The sequence below is a fragment of the Emys orbicularis genome, chromosome 1 (genome assembly GCF_028017835.1).
Source record: "Emys orbicularis isolate rEmyOrb1 chromosome 1, rEmyOrb1.hap1, whole genome shotgun sequence".
NCBI classification, from domain to species: Eukaryota; Metazoa; Chordata; order Testudines; family Emydidae; genus Emys; species Emys orbicularis.
Genome location: NC_088683.1, coordinates 309,262,265 through 309,290,118, shown reverse-complemented (window position 1 = coordinate 309,290,118; position 27,854 = coordinate 309,262,265). Strand labels below are relative to the sequence as shown.

At 41.7% G+C, this 27,854-nt stretch overlaps 1 protein-coding gene across 1 annotated transcript in view; it reads right to left on the bottom strand.

Annotated features, from left to right (window-relative positions):
* LRCH1 (leucine rich repeats and calponin homology domain containing 1) overlaps nucleotides 1–27,854 on the bottom strand; it is a 248,329-nt gene that overhangs the window by 14,861 nt on the left and 205,614 nt on the right. Inside the window, exons 17-19 of the mRNA XM_065402085.1 lie at nucleotides 13,458–13,567; nucleotides 10,879–11,016; nucleotides 6,795–6,872 (exon numbers count right to left, since the gene is read on the bottom strand). Of these exons, the coding sequence (XP_065258157.1) occupies nucleotides 6,795–6,872; nucleotides 10,879–11,016; nucleotides 13,458–13,567 (326 nt within the window). The remainder of the gene's footprint in view (nucleotides 1–6,794; nucleotides 6,873–10,878; nucleotides 11,017–13,457; nucleotides 13,568–27,854) is intronic.

Here is a 27,854-nt window from a genome sequence, read left to right as displayed (position 1 = left end):
AAACAAATCAGGTGTACAGTTTTGAAAAACAAGTCCATAATATTTTAATTCCTAAAAATAAAATCTCAATGATACGTACTCAGAATTGCATGAAAGAATGCATACTTATGTGTATGTACTATATGATAAATACCTACCTCGGAAACTCAGGGTTAAGATTTTAACAGCATACTATACCACTTGCAACCATACTGTAGTCCAAATAGCATATATTGCCTAGCACAGTGGGAAAAATCCATACCTGATATAATTGCATTGCAACTCCATGAAAGTCTCTGGAACAAACTGATGAGGCCATTGGTCAGAATACGAGTGTGAATATAGCTGTAGCAGTGAAAACAACTAACAGGTTGGTTATAAGATCAAGTTTTAACAGCAGCTAACTGCTGCGTGACACCTGTTCCATTACCTACATCCATCAGTGATGGCAAAGTACAATGGCTTGATTCTGCTAAAATGATCAGCTGTGAAATGGTAAACAATTTACCTTCATTAGGTATCAGAGTTAACATCCCATTGAGACTAATGGGGACAGTTTATACTTGTCTCAAAGCTATTGTTTCAAACTGTCTGAAGACTGACAGCCACTACTGCATGGGTTAACAGTCACTTCATATTTTGAAGATTATTTTGCAGTCGTAAAGACGCTAGGCTTAATGTTGATTTGTTTATATTAAAGACATCTTACATTCTGGGGCATATTTATGCAACCAATTCCAAAAGAACATTTAAATCTGCATAATAGAACCATAGAAATGTACGACTGGATGGGATCTAGACAGATCATCTAGTCCAGTTACCACCTGACAGCTGTTGTCTTTTCCTTAAAAACCTCCAATGATGGAGATTCTACAACCTCCCTAGGTAATCTGTTCCAGGGCTTTAACTCCCTTACAGTTAGGAAGGTTTTCCTAATGTCTAACTTAAATCTCTCTCACTGGAATTTAAGCCCAACATTTCCTGTCCTGCCCTCAGTGGTTAAGGAGAACAATTTATCATCCTTCTCTTTATAACAACCTTTTATATATTTGAAGACTTATGTTCCCCCTCAGTCTTCTCTTTTCCAGACTAAACAAACCTAATTGTTTCAATCTTTCCTCGTATATCATGTTTTCTAAACCTTTTCACCATTTTGGTTGCTCTCCTTTGGACTTTGTTCACGTTGTCCACATCTTTCCCGAAATGTGGTGCTCAGGCCTCGTCAGTGCAGAGTAAAGTGGAAGAATTATTTCTTGTGTCTTGCTGACAACACTCCTGATAACACATCCCAGAATGATGTTCGCTTTTTTTGCAACAGTATTACATTGTAAACTCATACTTCGTTTGCGATGCACTAGAACTCCCAGATGCTTTTCTGTAGTACTCCTCCTTAGGCAGTCATTTCCCATTTTGTACGTGTGCAAATGATTGTTCTTCCTAAGTGTAGTACTTTGCACATGTCCTTATTGAATTTCATCCTATTTATTTCAGATCATTTCTATAGTTTCTCAAAATCATTTTGAATGCTAATACTGTCCTCCACAGTTCTTGCAACTCCTCCCAGTTTGGTATCTTCCACAAACCTTATAAGCGTACCATCTATGCCATTATCCAAATAATTTATGAAGATATAGAATAGAACTGGACCCAGGACAGATCCCTGCAGGATCCCACTCAATATGCCTTTCCAGCTTGACTGTGAACCATTGATAGGAGTCTCCCTTGTGAAATCTGGTATTTTGTGTACTTTTACCTTATACTATAGGTAGGGTGCTACCAATTTCACGGTCATAGGATTTTAAAAATCATAAATTTCATGATTTCAGCTATTTAAATCTGAAATTTCATGGTGTTGTATGTGTAAGGAGTTGTGTGTGTGTGTGTATGGGGCGGGGGTTGCAAGGTTATTGTAGGGAGGTTGCAGTACTGCTACCCTTACTTCTGCGCTGCTGCTGATGACAGCGCTGCCTTCAGAGCTGGGCAGCCAGAGAGCAGCAGCTGCTGGCCGGGCGCCCAGCTCTGAAGGCAGTGCAGAATTAAGGATAGCAATACTAGGACCCCCCTACAATAGGCTTGCAACTCCCTTTTGCTAAAGTTTGCCTTCTTGAAATCCATTGTCTTTATTCTGCTGTTTTCCCTCCTACCATTCCTTAGAATTAGGAAATCTCTCATTTCATGTTCACTTTCACCCAAGCTACCTTTCACCTTCAAATCTCAACCAGTTCCTCCCTATTTGTCAGAATCAAATCTAGAACAGGTTCTCCCCTACTTGCTTTCTCCACACCTCCTGCCATAAAAAGTTGTCTTCAATGCACTGCATGAACTTGTTGGATAATCTGTGCCCTGCTGTGTTATTTTCCCAAAAGATGTCTGGATAGTTGAAGTCGCCCATCACTACCCAGTCCTGTGCTTTGGATGAGTTTGTTAGTTGTTCCAAAAAGCCTCATCCACCTCTTCTTCCTGGTTAGGTGGTCTGTAGGAGACCCCTACCAGGACATCACCCTAGTTTTTTTTACCCCTTTTATCCTTACCCAGAGACTTTCAAAAGGTCTGCCTCCAACTTCTATCTCAATCTCAGTGCAAGCATATACATCTTTGATATAAATGGCCACACCGCCTCCCTTTTTTCTCAGCCTGTCCTTCCTGAATAAGCTCTACCCTTCTATACCAATATTCCAGTCATATGAATTAACCCACCAAGTCTCTGCGATGCCAATTTTGTTGTAATTGTGATTATTCACTAGTATTTCTAATTCTTCCTGTATGTTCCCCATATTTCCTGCATTAGTATACAGACATCTAAAATATTCATTAGATTTCCCCTCTGTATTCCCTCTTGTATTCCCTCTGTATCTCTCTTTTGTCCCTGATATGATTATACTATAATCACATTATACATAGAATCCTGGACATATTTTACTTTGTGTCAAGACAAAACTTTGAAATTCATTGACCTGTAATTGTCCTTATAACTCTGAGCACTCCTGAGAGGCTAAATGCTGTGGGTAGATGACTGAGTACCTCAAGAGTATGTTCATACATATATTAATATTAAAGGTGAATTTCAAAGCAAAAAAGTGAGCTTTTATGTACAAAGATGGACTCTGTTTTTTCCCCCTGCCTGTTTATTCATTTAAAACACTGGTTCTCAACAAGGGGTACATGTACCCCTAGGGGTGCACAGAGGTCTTCCAGGGGGTACATCAACTCATCTAGATATTTGCCTAGATTTACAACAGGCTACATAAAATGCACTAGTGAAGTCCGTACAAACTAAAATTTCATAGAGACAATGACTTGGTTACACTGCTCTATATACCACTATGCACTGAAATGTAAGTACAATATTTATATTACGAGTGATTTATTTTATAATTATATGGTAAAAATGAGAAAGTCAGCAATTTTTCCGTAATAGTGTGCTGTGACACTTGTATTTTTATGTTGGATTTTGTAAGCAAGTAGTTTTTAAGTGAGGTGAAAGTTCGGGGTATGCAAAACAAATCAGACTCGTTCAAGGGGTAAAGTAGTCTGGAAAGGTTGAGAGCCACTGATTTAAAATATGTACGTCCTGAATTCCTTTGTTTTGCTCAGGGACCTTGGCAAGATCTTTGGAGAATCCTTTTCTGACGCTCAACATTCCCTCACCATCAACTGGGGGCTGGAAAAGCTGCAACCCAGGACTCAACCTCCTGTAAAATTATCATTCTCCAAATCACATTGCATGTTTGCACCTTCATGCTACACTTGTCTCAAGGTCAGTCATGAAGCTCAGTGAGCATATGGTTCTGGAGTTCCCTTCCGCACTACCACTAAACAGCACGCCGCCTTATTCCACTGAAAGCCCCCTTCTGCTTAAACATGTGTAAAATCTTCCATTTTGATCACCCTCTTGTACTGAAACAGCATTCAGCCCATCCCAGATCACCCACTTTTCCTCCAGAGACATCTCTTAATGTGATTGGAATAACATGAGAAATGCTACTCTGTGGTGTGGGTTAGCAGACATAGGAGCTGCCAAGAAAGGGCTGGAGCTTAACGGTAACCTGTTCAGAAAAGAAAACAATTCATTGCAAATGTTGTATTCCTATTGCTGGATTCTCCTGAGACTGTTAGGCTATATAAGAACAATCAACATACATGCAAATGTTAGAAAGTGGGGAATGTCTTTCTCGGCACTTTTACAGCATATTGTTCCTAGATAGATTCTTGATCTATCTGGGCTTTGGCGTCCTGCTAGCTACTCACACAATTATATCTACCTACCACTGATCTTTGTTTCCAACATTTTCTCTCTCACACTCACTTAGTAAAACACAGCAAACTCCAAACACTTTCACTCATCTAAGTTCTGAAACACAATGCATTTTCCACAAAGTATAGCAGTAAATTTGTCAATTGCCATCCACGCTTAGTAAGCCTGAATTCTCTTACAGAATTCCACAAGATCTCTTATAAATTAAAACCTCAAACAAATGTACTTGATATTTAAATGAATGAAATTTCATATGGGTAGAAACTAATGTTTGTTTATTTGGATTTATGAGATCTGACCTTTTGTTTAACCTTCTATGAAAACATGCAATATACAAACAGTTAGTCAAATGGCGCCAAAAATCTATAACAAGTCTGCAATATTAGCAGAGAAAGTTTATATTTCATTGAAAGCTGCAAAGAGAAAAACAAATGTAAACCCTTACTCACAGAGGCGACGTGTGGGAGGTGGGGGCAGGTGGGGTCATGTGCCTCCCACCCCCCAGATTTCTCCCAGGGTTTATATGCCTTGCCACGAACCCCACTGCATACCACCAGAACCTTTAAATTGTGCCCCAACACTATCAACAGTTACGTGTCATCTCTGCTTTCTCACTAACATTAAAACAACAATAATTGTTGTTACCCAGTAAGCTGATTTACTGCAATTTAAAAAGAAAATTCAGATTTAAGATTTTTGCCTCATCTGAGCTTGTCACACTATGCTGTGGCATTCAAGGGATCTCATGTTAATATACTGCTCCTTGGATATTTTTATGACAATGGATTTTCTTTTTTTAAAAGACCCAATTAAAAACAGCCACCTTCCTCCTCTCCCTTCCCCCAAAAGGCCACTTCCCGGCAACTCTGATTATGAGTGCATCCAAGGGTGGCTCACATCTCACTAAACATTCCACACACAGGCTGCATACATTTTGACACAATATTCTCATGACAGGGAGACATGCCGTCTGATTTCTGAAACTAATCTTTTAGCCCACAATATGCAGCCATTCTAATATTATCATGAATATTTTACATTACATAACTTTATGAAAGCAATTACTGTGCATTAATAAACTCTAACAGCTGGCCAATATAATCATTTTTAAAATAGAGACCTAATTCATAACACTATGGATTACAAAATTTAATTTTAACAGAAATTCATTGTAGTTATAAGAACAATCCTCCCTCCCAATCCTTCTTCAAATTGCAGAAAGGGAAAAAACACTTTGTTTTCCTGTCCTTCAAATAGAGGTCAGACTAACGGATTTCTTCACATTCTGAAAAAGGAATCCTTTCATAATTTAAAAACTTTGTATTCAAGTCTCATCCCAAAGTAAAAACAAAACTAAACATGTTTTTAGACTCCTGAAAGTAAACCTTAAAATAAAAGTGCTCTCAGAGCCTTAGTTATACTGTTGGCAAAAATACAATGACAACATTAAGTAATGTACAGTTTTATGTTTGTAGTTTTATATTTTACTGCATTAAAAACTAGTTTGTACACAAACTAATTCCTCATACTGAAGGCCAATTGCTTGAAATGAAATTGTCTTTAATTACATCAGACATATTTTTAGATACTGGAACAGATTCTGATCTAAACTGTATCAGTGTAAATCCAGAGTAACTAAACTGTATCATAATGAGTTACTCCAGTGTAATTTTTATCAGAATATGGACTACTGGCATTCTCTACAGAAACCTGAACATGTAAAATCTTAAACTTTCTTGCGTTTACTCCATTTAGTCATTTCTACAATGATATTTTAACATCACAGTAGAACCTCACTCATTTGCATTTTGCTAATCTGCACATTCCTCTCCTTACATCTCAGCAAAAATGTAAGAGTGCTGAGATGAGATCTCATATTACCAATTTCTTTGACAAAATGTACTACAAAATATGTAATAATATAGTATAAAGTATAAATACTTAAAACTAAACTAAGCTTGTAAAATAAAAGCACCAAGTAAAACATAGTTATCGCTCTTTAAAAACTTGCTAATTTTTCCTTATATAAAACTAATATTATCTACTTGCTGTATTTACTAGTTATTTTCTATAGGAAATATAAGGAGGTATTGAGATTACTAAAAATACTCTTATCTACTTATCTATGGCAAAACAGGCATGTTTTCAAAAATGACTATTATCCATTTTGTTATACATTATACTTGTTTTATTGTTGAGTTTTCTAATTCACAAAATTCAGTCGTTTCTTAATGGGTCTTCTAGTCATGAGGGGAATTAGACCCCAATCCAGCAATGCCTTTAATCACAATAAATCTCACTAAAGACGGTAGGACTATAAACTCATGAATATCTCACATGAACACCTTAATAGGACAATTCATGTGCTTAAAGCTAAGGGCATATATAAGTGCATTGTTGAATGAGGGTGTAAATGTTCTACTGTAATATTTCATAAAATAAGACTAATAATTTTAGCGATGTATAAAATAAAGAGCCTTCAAGTGTAAAATAACACATAATTTATGCTTTTTGGTGTGTTTTAGGTCACATGATATTGATGGACATAATTAAAAATTACCTCTGGTATACCCAGTTTCCTACATGCATCCAGAAAGTTTTCCACATTTCTCCTGCATTTGGCCATGCTAAGTTTAGGCTGCAAGAACAAGAGACCATAGATTAATGTGACAGAAGCTAATAATGTACAGTAGTCATCATAAAATTCTGCCTATTAAATGACGTTTCTACTGCTGATGCAATATTTAGGTTAGGCTGTTCCTGAAAAAATAAATTAGGAAATGGTAAACAGCAGATTAGCCAACATCTAATAACTGACATACTGAACTGCCAACGTACTAGTCTCCTAGTGCCACGATGTCTCCCTGCCACCACCCATCCACCACGGCAGTGACCTCTATGGCACTAGCAAGGGCACAACAGTGGAGGAGGCCAGTGCACTCTATAAGCGTCCAAGTGTATGACTACACTGCAATTAAACATCCACGGCTGGCCTGTGTCAACTGACTCAGGCTCATAGGGCTCGGGCTACGGGACTGTAAAACTGCAGTCTAGATGCTTGGGTTGGAGCCCGAGCTCTGGGACCCCACAAAGGGGGAGGGTTCCAAAGCCCGAGTTCCAGCCCGAGCATCTGCACCACAATTTTACAGCCCCACTACCCGAGTCAGCTAACATGGGCCAGCCAAAGCTATTTAATCGCAGTGCAGATATACCCCAACTCATGCTGCGACCGATCTCAGCAGCTGGTCAGAGGACACTTTCAGATGGTCTATAAACCTCCAGAAAGATGCTAAGAAATAAGGGCGTGGAAACCTTTCCTTTCCCATTGCGTTTTTGTAGTTGAGGGTTTTTTTCCTGCTTTTTAAAATTCATAATCATTGTCATGGTTTTCATTCATTTCTATTTCTCCGTGTTTTGCAATTCTGTTAATGCAGTTCTTTGAGTTGGGTATATGTTCTCCTTACTAATGCACGTTAGTAGTAGTAGGAATTTTTAGTAATGATGTTCACATTGCATTACAGACTCTGAAGTGGAATTTGCTTCCATGTTCTTCTGAAATGTGCTACATACCATAAAATTTCCCTTCTATGCTCTCTTTTCTTCCTCTCAATATCAGCCTGTCTCTCTCTGTGTCACTCTCATCCGGCTCAGCTGCACTGAGAGTCTCCCATGTCAATCGCTATCTCTTAATTTCCATTGGATGACCATGTAGTGACTGGCTCACTCAGCCTATACACTCTCAAATCAGGCCTCATTTATGCAAGGACATTCAGGAAAGTGAAAGTGAATTAAAGTGATGAAGATAATATGCATAAAAAAAAACATTAAACCCTCATGTGGATGCTCTCATTCAGAATTAAAGTGGCCTTAGTTCGTTGCTGTTTAATTTTTCAGGAGGCCACTTTACAAACGTGCAGCTTTTGGGTACACTTGCTTTTGTGCATGTCCAGTCTCTAGTTCTGAAATCGGGAGTGCATCAAACTCACTACTGGGCTCAGTTTGTGCACATGAAAGTCTGGCTAGCAAAGTTCTGAAAATCTGTCCCCTCTAATAATCATGTGCAGTGGAAGACTGGCTTACCTGCAAGAAGTGGTAATACTTCTCAAATGGGAATTTTACAACCCAAACATCTCAGGCTGTTTTAGGATGTGTATAAAGGGAATCATAGTTCCTTCACATTTAATTTTTGGATATTATGAGGAGAACTTGATATATGATTTCAACATACATTAAGAAGAGTTGTACAAACTATAATGTCGTTTCTATATTTTTCACATTGGTTCTTTTATCATATCGAGTTTTAATTAAAAACCTTCCAATTCATTTTTACAATTACTTCCTTAGTCTTTTAGAATTTCAAAGATTCCTATAATATGATGTGTTCTTTGTCCTATTTGTCTGACTCAAGACTATCAAACCTCTTACAGTGGCATTCTGTGTCACCAAAGCCAATCCATTATTTCCCTACTTTAACAGAAAGAAGTGATAATGATATTCCTGACCTTTAAACTGAAAACTTATCAGCACCAAAAGAGACATTAGCTGCCTAGCATTCTCCAGAACATTTCTTCTCAAAGTTAACTATGTGTCAGCAAGGCCTTAAAGTGTTTTGTAAAACACTAAGAACAACCTTTTAGCCTTGGAAATTCAGGTCTTGCCTACTCTGCGAGTCTCTGCAGTGAAATGTGACATGACAAGAATCAAGTGGTTTAAAACCAACAACTGAAAATATAAAATGATGGGGTCAAAATTAGCTGTTACCACTCAAGAAAGAGATCTTGGAGTCATTGTGGATAGTTCTCTGGAAACACCCACTCAATGTGCAGTGGCAGTCAAAAAAGTTAACAGAATGTTAGGAATCATTAGGAAAGGGATCGATAATAAGACAGAAAATATCATATTGCCTCTATATAAATCCATGGTATGCCCACATCTTAAATACTGCATGCAGATCTGGTTGCCCCATCTCAAAAAAGGTATAGTGGAATTGGAAAAGGTACAGCAAAGGGCAACAAAAATGATTAGGGGTATGGAACAGCATCCATATGAGGAGAAATTAATAAGACTGGGACTTTTCAGCTGGGAAAAGAGACGACTAAGGGGAGATATGATAGAGGTCTATCAAATCATACCTGGTGTGGAGAAAGTAAATAAGGAAGTGTTATTTACCCCTTCTCATAACACAAGAACTAGGGATCACCAAATGAAATTAACAGGCAGCAGGTTTAAAACAAACAAAAGGAAGTATTTTTTCACACAATGCACAGTCAACCTGTGGAACTCTTTGCCAGAGGACGTTGTGAAGACCAAGACTATAATAGGGTCAAAAAAGAATTAGATAAATTCATGGAAGATAGGTTCATCAATGGCTATTAGCTCTGAAGTGTCCCTAGCTTCTGTTTGCCAGAAGCTGGGAATGGGCGACGGGATGGATCACTTGATGATTATCTGTTCTGTTCATTCCCTCTGGGGCATCTGGCATTGGCCACTGTCGGAAGATGGACCATTGGTCTGACTCAGTATGGCCGTTCTTATGTTCTTATGAAAGGGATACATTTTTTTAGCCATGATTGAAAACTCCTTGTTTTTTGTTAAAATCTATATTCTTAAAAGCCTTAGCAGATCACCTTTACAATCAGCATGCCTCTCTCAGAATTAAAGATAAGGCTTTATTTAACAAACATTTAACCAAAGGTACACTCAGAAAAACTGCACAACTTTATGCATCGTATTTTGAAAATACAGGAAACCTCTTTAGGATCAAAGTGACATCAGAAATCTAGAACAGAAATGTCCCCACTAAGGGAAACCAAGTCTTCCATAAATACAGGAAAAATCCTGAAGGAAGTTGAAAAGAAAAGGAAATTAGGTTTGAAAAAAGTGTACGCAAGTAGATTTGGTACAAAAAAAATCCTTGATGGCCCTGCAATCAGATCCATATGCCCTAGTGCCTTTGGGGAGTCAAAGATTGCAGGACTAGATCATATGTTTCTCTTCTGTCCTGTCTGTGACAAAAAATGAGTTGCTTCCATATTTAACAAAAAAAACAAAACAAAAAAATCTTGCTATGTAGGATTGTTGTTAACTCAATAAATTGCTAATCTCATTGTAGCATAATGTTTCCCACATGTTTAGAGTGCTGTAAATCTGCAGATATCCACTTTATATCTGCGGATACAGGTATCTGCAGATGTGGATGCGGATACCCATGGACCATTTTCGTGGATTCCAGAATGGATGCGGATACAAATTTTGTATCCACCCCAGGCTCTACACATGCTTATTAGAGTACATTATAAATCATACTGTATGCTATGACAGAACACATTAACAATGCACCAGGAAGTGGAGAAAGTAGGAAAGTATCCACTGGAACAAAATCTTGTCAGAGGATAATGATCACCTGCTACAACATAAACAGGAAGGCATTTATGGAAAAATCTGACCTCCTGCAATCTAGATGGTATAGACAACAAACCTATCATGAGCTTCAGCCAGTCACAGACCAGTTTATTCATAATAAAAGAGAGAGAAGTGTATGTGGTTTTTTTAAATAGCTCCAGTACTTCATTTTTATGAAGATAGTAGATTTTATTTGATAATAAAGCTTTAGTTTTTCTTTTTAAAAAAAATATTTGACTTACTACTGCTGGTGAGGGTACATGGATACTTCCCACAGATCGAGGACGAATGTGATTGACTAAATGACAGAGAACGACCCCATCCATAAGAGCAGACCCCAAGTCTTCAGGCAAACAAATCTTTAGTCTCATTTCAATGTTCTATAAAAGAAGAACAAACATGTCACCACTTTTACACAGAATTAGAAAGAACCACCTCCCCCAAAAGCAAATGTCCATATTCTCTATCACGTCGCCATGCCTTTTCCCATGCTACCCACTATTGCAGTGAATCCTCACCCAAGTCCAGTTTGTCAAGCCACCACATCTCCATTTAAATTGCTCCTAAAAAAACCCCAAAACACCACACTGCCTCATTCCAGGTCACCCACTGGAAATGTAACTTATGAAAAAACAATCACTTTAACGGTGCCAGAAATGAGTAACCACATCATCTTATTACGGTAATGCTTGTCCTTCCTCATTGCATCACCCTGCCAGCACCATACTTTGCTACTCTTGCTTGTTGCCTCATATCTAAAATTATTCTTTTTATTATAGTAGCACCCAGAATCCCGAGTCAGGATCAGAGCCCCATTGCATTAAGCCCTGTACAAACACAGAGTAAAAGATGGCCACTCCTCAAACAGCTGAAAAGAAACAAGTGGGCGTAACAAAAATTGGAAAGAATGCAGAAGGGAGGACAAGGTTGGATCTGTAATGTGCACTACTGGGTAAAAATATGAAAATTCCCTACTCAGACAAAAGGGGCACTTTAATTAAATAAATGTCAAGTTGCAAAACACTCAAAGTAGGGCACTTTGAAAATGTTTACAAATTTTCTGGCAAAAAAAACATTGCATTTTGTTACAAACGTGTAACTTTTATTGATTTAGGCTCCAATCTTGCAAACGCTTTGGCATGTGTGTAACCTTATGGATATGAGTAGTCACATTATCTTAGACTGGAGTTTTCATACTCCTTCCCAGTAGAGCACATTATTATTATTATTTATATAGTACCCCAAACTATGTTATGTCCTTTAGAGAACAGATAAAAATATATCATCCCTGTCCCTTGCATTCCCTCCCCATTTCTGTCCGTTTGCTAAAATTCACTAGTTGCAAGAGGTGTTTACCAGTAATAGGTAACAAGCTCTGATTGCTGTAATGAGCCAATCAGTAACAACTACAAATTTGTGCACACTGCCAGTCTATGCTAAAATAGTTACCTCTGTCCTCCTTCCTCCGTCTGTTTGTCCATGTCACCCAACTCTTCTATCTTGTCTTTTAGACTGTAAACTCTTTGGGGCAGGAACAGTCATTTACAATATGTGGTATTCAGCCTATCACACACCCTTCTGAGGCCTCTAGGTGCCACTGTTTTATAAACAGCAGCAGCAGCGAAGCTAAAACGAACCATGCAGGCACCAGATAGGCATATGTGCAGAGTGTAAGGGAGGCAGAAGAGGTGGTGTTGTGCTTAACTAAATAACCCTTCTAAACATTAGCTGGGGAGCAGAAAAGCCCTTACTTATTTTAGAAAAGAGTTTTTTTTTTTAAATTCAGTACATATTTAAAAGTAGTTCTATCAAGAAAATATATATGTTTTAAATTAGTCAATGGACAAAATTCAAGTTGATCATAATAATGCCAGATGATGCTACTATTCACTCGTAACACCAAATGTATTTCAAACCAATAGTAATGTAAAATTATCTCATATAACTTTAGCAGATGTAATGCAATGAACGCTACAGACACATATAAGAACACTTTGTATTTGGGACCGCTTGCAACTGAAGATCTTAATACTCAACACTCTTTGCAGTAATTATCTCATCACTATTTTATAGATGGTGAAACTGAGGCACAGAGAGGTTTATAGATTTTAAGGCCACAAGCGACCATCTAATACACAGGCATACTGCAATACACAGGCCATAGAACCTCACCCAGTAATTCTGCATCAAGTCCATAACTTCTGTTTAAGCTATAGTTTGTCTTTTAGAAAGATACCCAGTTTTGAATTAAAAATCTCAAGTGATGGAGAATCCACCATATTGCTAGGTAAATTGTTACAATGCTTAATTATCTATACTTTAGAAATAAAGCACTAATTTTGGTCTGAATTTGTCTAGCTTCAACTTCCAACCACTGGATCTTATTATGCCTTTATCTGCCAGATTAAAGAGCCACGCCCACCATCAGAAACCTCTTCCCCATGCAGGTACTTGTACACTGTGATTAAGTCACCTCTTAACCTTCTTTTGGATGAACTAAATAGATCAAGCTTCTTAAGTCTCTCAATGTAAGATCTCTTGTCCAGACCTCAAATAATTCTTGTGGCTCTTTCTTGAATCTTTTCCAAATTTGTCAATGTTCTTTTTGAAGTATAGACATCAAAACTGCATACAGTATTCCAGTCATGATCTCACTAATGCTGTATACAGAAATAATGCCACCTCCCCACTCTCTGATAGTCCCCTGCTCATACATCCAAGCACTGCTTTTCCCCTAAGATTAGGTAGCTTTCCCAAGGGCAAACAGGAAATACATGCTTTAGCCGCAAATCTGCAGCCCTTCACATTGTTTTTCACATACCTCACGCAATTGCTCCACAAGCTCTTTCTCTTCTCTCATCTGTTCCATTTTCCTCCGAATTGTAAATTGAGGGTCTATGGATTCCAAATTTCTCTGTGGTCTTAAAAATACTGTGATTTTAATGAGAGAGATGTTTAGTAAAAACAAGACATCAAAAACTTTTGCTTTATTAATTTTCAGATTAAACAAAATCCTTATTCACGGTCCCAATTATGTCTGTTGGACGATTTCCCGGAGAGCATATAGAAAGAAAATCTGATATAGAACTACAATCATAAAAGTGTATTTGCTTGGGGGGTGCTCATAACAGAATTAATGTATTATTGATATAAGTGGAATATACAGACATCATTCAGGGCCATACCCTATGGTCTTGACTGGGAATTTTACCAAATTCGCACAGCATTTGTCCCTTGGAGTTTTTGATCTGTTGTTAGAAGTCTCGCTACTTCTATCATAGGACTCCTCTCAGTCTTTTAGTTAGATCCCAATCCTACAAGGTGCAGGACTCCAATGGAACTGAGAGTATTCAGCACCTTGCCGGATCAGACTCATAGCACTCTCCAATTATTCATGACTATCTTTCATCTCGCCCTTCATCAAACAAAAAAAACGGTTACTCACCTTTGTAACTGTTGTTCTTCGAGATGTGTTGCTCATATCCATTCCAATTAGGTGTGCACGCGCTGCGTGCACGATCGTCGGAGAATTTTCTACCCTAGCAACACCCGGTGGGTCGGCTGTGGAGCCCCCTGGAGTGGCGCCTTCATGGCGCTGGATATATACCCCAGCCGACCCAGCGTCCCCTCAGTTCCTTCTTGCCGGCTACTCCGACAGTGGGGAAGGGGGGCGGGTTTGGAATGGATATGAGCAACACATCTCGAAGAACAACGGTTACAAAGGTGAGTAACCGTTTTTTCTTCTTCGAGTGCTTGCTCATATCGATTCCAATTAGGTGACTACCAAGCCTTATCTAGGCGGTGGGGTCGGAGTGAGACATCGCTGCGTGCAAAACCGCTGATCCGAATGCAGCATCGTCTCTGGACTGCTGTACAAGCGCATAGTGAGCGGCGAAGCTGTGGACCGATGACCAAACTGCAGCTCTACAAATGTCCTGGATCGGGACTTGAGCCAGGAAGGCAGTCGAGGAGGCTTGGGCCCTCGTGGAGTGGGCGGTGAGGCGCGGCGTCGGGGCACCGGCCAGGTCGTAGCAAGCACGAATGCAGGACGTGATCCAAGAGGAGAGACATTGCGAGGAGACCGGTAAGCCTTTCATCCGGTCGGCCACTGCAACGAAGAGTTGCGTAGTCTTTCTAAACGGTTTCGTACGCTCAATATAGAAAGCCAGGGCCCTGCGTACGTCCAAGGAGTGCATACGTTGGTCTTGACGGGTGGCATGCGGCTTAGGATGGAAGCCCGGGAGAAATATATCCTGGTTCACATGAAAAGCTGATACTACCTTGGGAAGAAAGGCAGGGTGGGGGCGAAGCTGCACCTTGTCTTTGTGGAAGACTGTGTATGTAGGGATATTAAAAAAGGTACTAACAGTGATTCCCCCAAGTGACAGTGACCCCCTCATAATTTGTCCCCCACACTTTAAAATCCAACAGTTTCACCAAGTACAAAAATCTCTTGGGTCTTCTGTTAAAACTTGTAAGCTACTGTCTGTAGAAACCATTGATTATATCTATCCTGCGAAAGATACTTTGTTACTATGTAAAACTTACAAACAAGTTAATTGACTTTGTTCTTGAAGTAATTGATACAATGTAAACAAACACTATAAGCCCTTAAGTGACTTTCACTTCATTCAACGGCTCCTAGGACAGACCCCCACCCTCTGTGATTAAAGGGCCGGGAGTCTCAAATGAATTAGCACACACCTTGAAAGTGGTGGAGACAGTAAATTAAAATATGGTTAAGATATGGAATGTATGCTGATGAATGCCTGATATACATGAATGGTTAGGGAGGTGCCAGCCTAGAAAGGGAGTATCCATCGGCCGAAGAATGTGTCAAGTGGATGACCAGAAAACCCCCGGAGGGTAAACTGGGATCCACCCCATCACCTGGAAGGATGAGAAACACAAACTTTGGACAGTGTGGAGCCACCAGGAATATGCCACTTTGGACAGGAATGTGCCATCTGCTGATTGAGTCAGCAACAGCAGGATGAAACAGCTCCCATAAACTAACATAGGAATTAATTCCTATAAGAATGGACTCTAAAGACTGATGACTTTGAGTCTCTGGTTCTGCTGCCAACCTCCAGGAGCATCAGGTGCACCTGACACAGACTCGGCTCCATTCTCATGACCAAGATACCTGGCCAGTAACTTGGCATGAGCAACTTCTAGGCTGGTAACTATAACACCTATACAGCACTTGAATGAATGATTGTGTGAATGAATCTCTCTCTCTCTCTCTATATATATATATGTGTGTGTGTGTATATAAGAAATAAGTAGTCAAACAACGTTGTTTACTTTTATCTTTTGCTTTATCAGTATATTTACAATAAATGTGGCATCTTTGCCTTATCCCTCTTAATAAGATCCTGCTGTTTTTTATTCTATTGGTATAACATGTACGGAGGCTCAGACGTGAGCGCCCTGAGTTCAGAAACACACCTTGCTGAAGTGATGGCTACAAGGAAGGCTGTCTTCCAAGATAGGTAAAGGAATGAGCAGGTAGCCAATGGCTCGAACGGGGGCCCTGTGAGCTTGGAGAGAACCAGGTTAAGATCCCATGCCGGAACGGGTTGGCGTTGCTGTGGGTATAGCCGGTCTAAGCCCTTGAAGAATCTGACGACCATCGGGTTAGAGAAGACCGAGGAAGCTTGTTCTCCTGGGTGGAACGCCGATATAGCGGCCAGGTGAACCCTGACTGAAGATATCGCCCACCAAGCCCTGCTGTTTCAGGGATAGGAGATATTCGAGTATAAGTGGAATTGACACCTGCAAGGGGGGGCATGGCCCTCTGTTCGCACCAACAGGAGAACCGTTTCCACTTGGCTAAATAAGTGGTCCATGTAGAGGGCTTTCTACTTCCCAGCAGAATCTGTTGCACGGGATGTGAGCATCGTAGCTCTGTCCGATTCAGCCATTGAGCATCCATGCTGTGAGGTGGCGCGATTTCAGATTGGGGTGACAGAGTCGGCCGTGGTCCTGAGAGATCAAGTCTGGGCACAAGGGAAGCGTGATCGGAGTTTGCACCGATAGCTCCAGAAGCGTGGTGTACCAGTGCTGTCTTGGCCAAGCTGGAGCGACTAGAATCATACGTGCCTTGTCTCTGCATAGCTTGAGCAGCACCCTGTGGACCAGTGGGAATGGAGGGAAAGCGTAGAACAGCTGGTCTCTCCATGATAGGAGGAAAGCGTCCGACAGGGAGCCCGGAGATCGTCCTTGGAGGGAGCAGAACACGTGGCACTTCCTGTTGGCTCGTGAGGCGAACAGGTTGACCTGGGGAAATCCCCACCTCTGGAAGATGGAATGGATGATATCCGGGCGAATCGACCACTCGTGCGTCTGGAAGGATCTGCTGAGATGGTCCGCTAGAGTGTTCTGGACTCCAGGGAGGAACGATGCCATGAGATGTATCGAGTGGGCAATGCAGAACTCCCACAGGCGAATGGCCTCTTGGCATAGGAGAGACGACCGGGCTCCTCCTTGCTTGTTGATGTAGAACATGGCCGTGGTGTTGTCTGTGAGGACTGACACGCAACAGCCATGTAGGAGACCGAGAAATGCCTGACACGCTAGGCGCACCGCCATCAGCTCTCGAACATTGATGTGCAGAGCTAGTTGGGATGCGGTCCACAGGCCCTGGGTATGGTGCTCCCCGAGGTGAGCGCCCCAACCTAGAGATGAAGCGTCTGTGACCAGGTGCAGGGAGGGTTGTGGGGCGTGAAACGGCACTCCTGCGCAAACCGCCTTGTGATCCAGCCACCAGGTGAGGGAGGTCAAGACCGGGTTCGGAACCGTGACCACCATGTTTAGGTTGTCCCGATAAGGACGGTACACCGACAATACCCAGGCCTGAAGTGAGTGAAGCCGAAGTCTGGCATGCCTGGTTACGTAAATGCAAGAGGCCATGTGACCCAACAGGCCGAGGCACATCCTTACTGTGGTAATCGGGAAGACCTGGAGTCCGTGGATGATGTTTGCGATGGTGTGAAACCGAGTGTCTGGCAGAAGAGCTCGGGCAAGTCTGGAGTCTAAAACTGCCCCGATAAACTCTATCCTCTGGGTTGGCTCCAGAGTGGACTTTTCTTTGTTGAGTAGAATGCCTAACTCATGGAATGTTTGTAGTATTATCTGGACGTGCGCCTGAACTTGCTCCCTGGTTCGGCCGCGCACGAGCCAGTCGTCTAGATACGGGAACACCTGTATCCTTTGTCGACGAAGGTATGCTGCCACGACAGCCATACATTTGGTGAACACTCTCGGAGCCGCGGACAATCTGAAGGGAAGGACGGCAAATTGGTAGTGCACATTGTTTACTACAAATCGAAGGAAGCGCCTGTGAGGGGGGTAGATTGCTATATGAAAATATGCGTCCTTCATGTCGAGAGCGGCGTACAGGATCCAGGGAAGGGATGATGGTCCCCAAGGAGACCATGAGGAACTTCATCTTTACTATGAATTTGTTGAGTCCGCGTAAGTCCAAAATGGGTCGCAGACCCCCTTTTGCTTTGGGGATCAGGAAGTAGCGGGAGTAAAACCAACAACTATCTACAAGAACTAACGAGTAAAGCTAGGGAGAGTGGAGAACAGCTATGCCGCGCTCCACAGTTCCAACGACCATCACGGGCGGTATATATCGCTGGGTCGGCTGGGGTATATATCCAGCGCCATGAAGGCGCCACTCCAGGGGGCTCCACAGCCGACCCACCGGGTGTTGCTAGGGTAGAAAATTCTCCGACGATCGTGCACGCAGCGCGCACACACCTAATTGGAATCGATATGAGCAAGCACTCGAAGAAGAATTATGTGTTTGACTCCTAAAAACTGAATGCCTATTACAGCACCTCTGAAGGCTCGCCTACACTAGAGACTCCCATTTCATGTTCAGTATTGAACTAGGTCCATACAGAGTTTTCCTACAACCACTCCTGGTGCTATGGATTATTTCATCCATCCTGTAACTTCAGGCACAGCAGGGACATAAACTCTACGGTACCTAATGTATATTTGCACTTTTAAACATTTTTGTTGTGTTCCAATGACAGCTTTTAATGGTTCTTTCTTGTACATGTATCATGAGGGCTATGCCCACCGATGCCCTCCCACACTGTAGATACCATGGCAGAGGATCACCAGTTCTTGTGGCTGGACTGACTCTAGGCTTGCTCATGCATCATGAAAAGTGACAAGTGCTCAAGAAGGGATGTAACTTGTATTTATTACTTTTCTTTTTATGTAATGTGACACCCTTAGGTGGGTCATCCACATGGGGAGTTAAACCCAGGTCCTCTGGTTCTAAAAGCATAAAACTCAACTGCCTGAGCTAAAAGATGCAGCTTTGTTAGCTCAAGGTTGTAGCAGACTCAAACCTCTATGTGGTTCAGCCACCACTTGTCATTTGACACCACTGGATTAGCCATTGGCTGCAGGATGCAACCCAGACCTGTTAGGTTGAAGACATCAGCAGGCTCAACCACCTCTATGCATTGTACAGCCACTAAAGGGCTGGTGGTGGTGTGTGTGTGTGTGTGTGTGGGGGGGGGGGGGTGTAACAGCGCCACACTGAGTAAGCAAAGGATATGGTTATTTCCAGATTTTTAGATTTTGTTGCATTGCTGTTTTGCTTTGTTTCTTTTGTTAGGATTATTTCCTGCCCCCCTGAACTAATGCTTTCCTTTTTTTGGTCTCCCTCTGGATACTGAGATGGGAGTGGTCTGGTCCTGGTGCAGGAAGAGGAATATATCCACAGACTCCTCCATAAGACTCAGCTAGTTACTCTCCATCTCCCTCATCTCCTGCAATGGGTGGGGGAGTTTTGGTGAGCCAGGGCTTGTTCAAAATGCGGGAAGAAAAGTGGGGGATGATGTTTTGGTCATTAAGATACATAGAGAAGGAAGAAGTCATGTATATCTGTAAATGCAAATGTCCCAAATGGACAGATTGTTAATAGCCATTAGTGATGTAGGGGAGAGGCCTCAGTATTTATATAAAATATTAATAAAATTATTATAAATCTTTTCATTAAGTTGTTACAAACTTGTTTATGCCTCTACTAAACGTCAAGAAATAGCTACAAATATGTTACAGCCAGGATGCTTGGATATATAACAGTACATATGTTTAGCTAAGCATGTTACAAAATGTTAAAGTTAATCCACGAAGTTCCAGAAGGTTTCTGCTTCTATCTTCCAAGATCAAGCAAACATCAAAAAGACAAAACATGTAAAACATTAATGTTTTAAGTAGAGGCCTAACTGTAAAAAGGAATATAGGTATGTTATGCGAGCAATAAATCTAGGTTGGAAAGTGGCAACACCAACCCCATTTCTTTTCAAAGGAAAAATCTCTGCTTGTGTTTTTGAAACTCCAGGATAAACATGTGTAGTTGGAAATGTTTTAAACGTTTATTTCTTAAATATTTAAACAGCAAACACCTTTTGAGATGTGTATTTGCAAATATTTTATATCAAAATGCAAGCCTTTATATAACTGCCTGATATTATTACAGGAATAATAAGATGTTTTATGTAGAAATATAGCAAGGTCATTTGATGCTATAACCAGTTACTAACATAAGAAGCCATTTAAGTATAGAAAATTTATATTAATGGAGAATTAATTAATTACTGGCAGTGTGCAAGCAAACTCTCACCCAAATCAGGAAGATAAGAAAATCATCATTCCAAAAACTGTCATATTGCATCAACAACTTGAGCTAAAGACTTTCTAAAAGTTATTTAATTTTAAGAGACTCTTTTGAGAACTAAAAACTTTTATATAAAGACCAGGAGTGTTTGGACTTTCTGAAAGCAGAATTTAATTTCCTGACAAGCTCTAATAAAACTGAAAGACTCTCAGAGACTGGACTGAATAAAGACTAGCTTTGAAAGTTATCTGATGCTTTCTTGCCACAAGAAGAACAAAAGCAATTAAAGAAATGCTGCATATATTCATTAAACAGACTGCATATTCAGGAGCTGAAAGTGTCATGTAAGCCAACATAAAGGTGGCAGCAACCGACTTTCAATCTGAACAGGTCTGAAAGAGGTGTGTTTTCCTGTACTTTAATGAAAACAGGAAGAAGAAAGGTATAAAAACTCTAAGTGAGCACCTGTCACACACCCAGTCTGCTACCCTGCTCAAAGACAGCTCTTCACAAGCAAACTGCCAGACATATAAGAAAAGCAGGGAAGACTCAAAAATAAACCAAACCAAGCAAAACCTCCACAAGACTTTAACATGGATTGATGAGAGAAAGTTAACAAGGACGCTGCCAAAGGAATAGGTTTAAAACTCTTGTAATGACTTTGTTGGAATGTTTAAAAGCTGTAGTACCTTAAAAGCCTAATGGTATCATGACCCATATGTCTCAAACCTGTCTGCAGGGTACATGGGTACTGTCAAACCAGGATGCCTTTCTCCAGTTGATATCAATCATCTTTGATGACCTACACCAAGCTTGAATGGCCAAGGCTGGCCTGAGGAGACTCCGTCAGGGGCAAGGCACAGTGGCCTCCTCTGAGCACACTTCTGCCATCTCAGAGTAGAGACAGCATGGAATGAAGCAGCAAATCTGAACCAGTTCTGCTAGTGCTTGTAGGAAGAAATCAGAGGTGAACTGGCTCATGTAGAGATGCCTATGAACCTAGACGCCCTTATTGACCTTACCAACCGCATAGATGATCGACTGTGAGAATGAAGAGAGGAGAAGGGAGGTTCCCTGCAGTTCCCCTACCCGCGTATACTGACATCTTCTGTATCACCCGCCAAACCTATGCAAGACAATTTGGCTCGTGAGCAGCTCAAACTTGAAGAAAAAAAATGCAGACAACAGCACCACCTGTGCTTCTACTGCAGTGAAGTTGGCCACGCTGTCTTGGCCTCCCCATTACAAATGCTGAGAAGCATGCGGAAACAAGCCAGTCCAGGCATGATGGGGGGGACCAGCCTGGGCCTTGACAGAATAGCATTTCCCTGTACCCTAAGTCCTCACTGAGACGGACTCTGAGCCCCATCCCGGGGCTTTCCATTTGCAGATGCCTATCCAGTTGCGCATCCCGGGGGACCCCTGATAGATTCCTATTCAATGGGCCTTAATAGATTTGGGAGCAGAGGACAATTCGGGAGCAGAGGACAATTTTATGGATGCAGCTACAACTCAGGCCCTACAGATTCACCAGCTACACAAGGCTGTGCCTGACATGACTGAAACAATTGACAGCTCCCTGCTGTCTTCAGGTCCAGTTGTGGCGGAGACTATTTCCCTGGAACCTGTTATTCAGGGACATAGAGAAATAACACAGTTTGGCATGATCCATTCCCCATATTTTCCCATGATCCTTGGCATCTCCTAGCTAACCCTTCATGATCCCATCATGCACTGGAGAGAACAAAAGGCCACTTTCCCATCAGAATTCTGCTGACGGCATGGCCAGGGTACTGTAAGTGTTGCACTCATACCCAAGAAGGTTCAAGTAGGTGTGGTTACCTGCATTGGTACACCTCCTAGGGGCAATTATGGAACCCCCCCACTCCCCCTCCAAGTACTGTGACTACACCAACATCTTTGAGAAGAATGCAGAAAGCCTGCCCTGACACTGGAACTATAATTATTAATTAATAATTTAATTTAAATTAATTAACTATGATTGTCTCACAGAACTTCAGTCAGGGACAAAGATACTGTTTGGGCAGATATTCACAATGTCAGAGCCTGAACTGGCTGGGTTGCGAGAATACCTCCAAGAGAACTCGGCCCGAGGCAGTGGTCATCTTCAAATCAGCTTCATCAGCCAGTGCCCCAGTCCTTTTAGTAAAAAAAAAACAAAAACAAAAAAACCCAGCAGCTTCCGCTGCTGTGTTGATTACTGAGTCCTAAATCAAATAACAATCCAGAACTGTTACCCACTACCCCTAATTCCTGAGTTGTTGGACCGGGTGGGGGTTGCCCACATAGTCACTAAACTAAATCTCCATGGAGCTTACAGTCTCATTCGTATTTGAGAGGAGGACAAATGGAAGACTGACTTTTGGACCCACTATGGCCACTTTGAATATGTAGTTATGCCATTTGGACTACCGCCCCAGCAACATTCCAGCACTTTGTTAACGATGTGCTATGAGACCTACTGGACCAGTTCATGGAGGTATACTTCAATAATATGTAGATCTTCTCAGATAATCTGAACACCACTCACATCCACACAGTCCAGGAGAGACTATGATGACCCGGTCTCTATGCTAAACTTGAGAAGTGCGCATTTGATCAGACCTCAACCGAGTTCCTGGGTTTCATCCTGTGCCTGGAAAGATTCGAGATGGATCTGCACAAGGTACAGATTGTCTGCAATTGTGCAGTCCCCCACAAGGCGCATGACCTACAATGTTTTTTAGGCTTCACAAACTTTTTACCAGAAGTTTATTTCAAAATTTTTCAAAACAAGCCAAGCTCCTCACTGCCCTACTACCGAAAATCACCCAGTTCCACTGGTTGCCTGAGGCCCAGCACATATTTGAACAGCTAAAGCTTGCCTTCACCACTACTCCAGTATTGGCCCACCCAGACATGACGCAAGTTTTCGACGCCTCTAGCACAGCGATCAGTGCAGTCCTCTCCCAGAGGCATGGCCCCTAGCAAATACTGCACCCCATCTCCTACTAATCAAACAAGCTTACCTCTGCTGAGTGAAGCTATGAGATTGTGGACAAGGAGCTCTTGGAAATTAAGACCACCTTCAAAGAGTGGTGACATTACTTGGAAGGGGCCCATCACCCGGTTCAAGTATTTACGGATCATAAGAACTTAGAGCACCTGTGCAGGGCCAAGGCCCTAAACCAACAACAGCTCTGGTGGGCTTTAGTTTTCTCCTGGTCAAATTTACCTTGACCCACCAGCCTGGAACTAGAAATGGCAAGGCTGATGCCTTGTCCCAAAGATATGGCTCCGACACAACACAAGGCCCCAGTCTGGAACCAGCCCACGTTATCAAGTCCCATAATTTCCTCAATGCGACTCACCACCAGGACCTGTTCATGCTCATCCACTCTGCCTCTGTCTCTGGAATTCCACTCGATGTGCTGGCCATTATCAACCAAAAACCACACAATACCTGGGAGGGGATGATGTTTGTAAGGGACTGCATCTATGTTCCCCCAGGACCTGCGAGAGTTGCTCTTCAACTATGCCATGACTCCACCCTGGCAGGACACTTAGGGTGATTTAAAACCTGACAATTAATATCCTGGTTCTTCTGAGGGCACCGTATGTGCCGCACGAAAGAGACCTTTGTTGCTTCTTGAGAGGTGTGTGCCTGCACCACAATCCCAGACCAGAAACTCTGCAGTCTGTTCCAACCTCTGGACACCTATCTTGGTCCTGGAAGACCACTTCCTTAGACTTTGGAGTGGAACTACCAGAATCAAGTAGTTTCACAACTATCCTGACAGTGGTAGACTGCTTTACTAAAACGGCTCACTTCATTCCCCGCCTGGGTTTACCCTCTGCAGGGGAAACTGCTGGGCTCTAGATAAAGAAAATAGTTTGTCTTCATGGGCTCCTGGGTCACATCACCTCTGACCAGGGCCACACTTTACTGCCTGTTTCTGGCACAAGGCCATACGTCTATTAGAAGTCTACACGCACCTGTCCTCTGCCTACCATCCTCAGTCAAATGGCAAAATGGAAAGAATCAACCAGATCCTAGACCAGTACTCCCAATGCTACATCAATCATCACCATGATGACTGGCCTTCACTGTTACGATATGCTGAGTTTTCCTATAATAATGCAGACCATGCATCCACAGGCCACAGCCCCTTTATCAACTATGGGTACCATCCCTTATTTCACCCACAGCTACCCCCATGCTCCCCCAACCCATCAGCCTCAGATCTAGTACAACACATCCATCATATCCAAGAGAAGGTGCAGGGACATCTTGAAAAGGTGAAGGAAGACTACATGCAGACAAGCACAGGCAAAAGGGTACGTTGTAGGACAAAAGGTATGGCTTTTTACAGAACACCTCTACATGGACAAACCCTCTTGGAAACCGGACTTTGTTCTTTGGCCCGTACTGGATTTGGCAACAAATCAACTTGGTCACCTTCGAGCTCCAGCTCCCTTGATCCCTTGGAGTTTACCCTATATTCCATGGCTCACTTCTAAAGCCCTACGCTGATAACACATTTCCCCAAAGACCGCAATCACCACCCCGACTAGTGCTAGTACAAGGTCAGGAGGAATACATTGTTCACGAAGTCCTCAATTTTAAGATCAAGTGGGGCAAATTATGGTAGCTGATAGATTGGGAAGGTTACAGCCCAGAGGAATACACTTGGGAGCAAGCAGAAAATGTTTACACTCCTGCCCTGGTTTGGGCCTTCCATAGGAGCCACCCTGAGAAACCTGGACCCACGTTGTCAAGAGGGCACTCCTAGAGGTGTGGGTGGTGTCATGACCCATAGATCTCAAACCCAGGTCTGCAGGTTTCATGGGAGCAACAATACTTCAACCCTCAACCTGGCAGCCTGGTGACAGTGGCTTACCTGGGACCCATGAAGTTCAGCCCCAGAGTGAGGCTCTGCCCCTGAAGTTTGATTGGCCCAATGGCTCTACTTAAGCCAGTGGCAGCAACAAGAAGCTGTGCCAAACTATTGGGCTCCACCATGCTCTGGACTGTGTGCTTTCTGCTGTTTGATTTCCTGGCATCCTTACCCAGCTTGACTCTTGGCATCTGCCTTGTGGTTCCTGACCTCCATTTTGTTTCCTGCCTCTGACCCCCTGGTAGCCTAACCTGGCCTGAGTCTGGTTCCTGACTCATGGTTCTCATCTCCAGTTTGTCTCCTGCTTCTGATCTCCTGGTATCCTGACCCAGCTGACTCTTGACTCCTGTCTCATGACTGCAGACTCGCTCCCACTATTAGGTCTGGCTGCCCATGATCTGACCACGATAAACAGTTTCTTCTGTTATTCACCAAGTAGTTGATATGTATTCCTGGAGAGGAAACAGGGGCTAAACATTGGCAAATAGAGAAATAGTGGAATCTAACTGGATTTAAGATAATAAATAATCATAACTGGACTGTCTTAAGGACAGCTCCTTAAATGGCTTCTTTTAAGGAACTCATTTAAGTATTTTTTTCAATTTTCATAGGATTTAGTTAAGGTTGCTTACTTTGCCCAACTATAAACTGTTAAGGTTATTAAGTAGTAGACAGGCTTCATTTGCTCTAGAACTATTTTGCCCACACATAAACAGTTTTAAGTATCTAATAAGATACTAAAACTGAATTCACAATAATTTTGGGAAATAATAAACTTTGGTCTTAACTTACCAAGAGAAAGGCGCCTCCCCAGAGGCGGTTCACTCTCAAGGATGTAATCTCTGTTAAACTCTCTCCACAGAGAGACATACACAAGAGATTGTAATAGTAGTAACCAGTTTAATTTGTGTTCAGTCATTTGATGTTCTGTTTAATGTTTTCTTTTCCTTTCTTTAATAACAAAATAGCTGTGGTTAATAATTGTGATTATGTTGTATGTTCTTCTCTTGATAATGGTGTCCCCTAAGGTATGTTAAAGAACAAGAGCCACACCCTTGAGCCAGCAGGAAGAGAAACAATTAGTAAGAGCTGGCCTACCATTTCATGTTTCTCTAAACCAAGGGTTCTCACACTGGGGGTTGTGACCCCTCAGGGAGTTGTGAGGTTATTATACGGGGGTCATGAGCTGTCAGCCTCCACCCTGCTTCGCCTCCAGCATTTATAATGGTGTTAAATATAAAAAAATTGTTTTTAATTTATAAGGGGCGGGGGGTTTGCACTCAGAGGCTTGCTGTATGAAAGAGGTCACAGATACAGAAGTTTGAGACCCACTGCTGGTTTTCAAACTTTTTCCATTTGTGAACCCCTAACATATTTCAAATGGAGATGCGGACCCCTTTGGAAATCTTACACATCGTCTGCGGACCCCCAGGGGTCCAAGGACCACAGACTGAAAACCACTGCTCTAAACTAAATATGTTTAAAAATTTAATTTTTAAAAATAAAATTGTTTGAAGGCCAACAATTTAAAACTACTTTCAATCCCAGTGGGAAATGAAAACTACACGTGAGCTCTTCGAAACCAAATACAGCAACTGCCAGTGACACCTACTGGTAAGAATAAAGAATTAAATTATTCTAATTGCATAATACAAAAGAAAGGTACAATATGGAATAAAAATAATAGTCATTGCTTTACTACTCAAATTAATTATTTCATGCGAACACTACACCTCTACCCTGATATAACGCGACCTGATATAACACGAATTCGGATATAACGCGGTAAAGCAGCGCTCCGGGGGGGCGGGGCTGCACACTCCGGTGGATCAAGGCAAGTTCAATATAATGCGGTTTCACCTATAACGCGGTAAGATTTTTTGGCTCCCGAGGACAGTGTTATATCGGGGTAGAGGTGTATCTCATTTTTATTTAGGTTTGTTTTGGATAAATGTTTTAACTTTTATATCGATTTTCAAATTACGCAACATACTAGGAAAAAATGGAGTGTAAGGAAAGTTCAGATAAGTTCAACACAGGATGAATGCATGCTTACATGAGGCTCAATGAATCTGAAGGATCAATAAACTAAACTGTATCCTGGGATCTTCTGGGTCCTTGACAGGTTTGCTTATGTATTTGCATTAAGATTAAGAAGAAAAAAAAAGGTTCCTGCATGAGATACTTTCTTTGAAATCCCAGAAAGGGCTCATGAGTTGTGTTCATATATGTCCTGATATTAAAGTGACCAAATGAAATCTCTGCTTGGACCCAATGGCTGAAGGAATAGCTTGCACTGTTCTAGATGAGATGATGATTGCAGTGACTGCATAGTAAAATGCTTTATTAAAAATAATTATTTCATGAAAAGCCACCAACTAGATGGTGGCAGAGCCTACTAGATAAGCCAGGGGTTGGCAACCTTTTAGAAGTGGTGTGCCAAGTCTTCATTTATTCACTCTGATTTAAGGTTTTGTGTGCCAGTAATACATATTAATGTTTTTAGAAGGTCTCTTTCTAGAAGTCTATAATATATAACTAAACTATTGTTGTATGTAAAGTAAATTAGGTTTTTAAAATGTTTAAGAAGCTTCATTTAAAATTAAATTAAAATGCAGAGCGCCCCGGACCGGTGGCCAGGACCCGGGCAGTGTGAGTGCCACTGAAA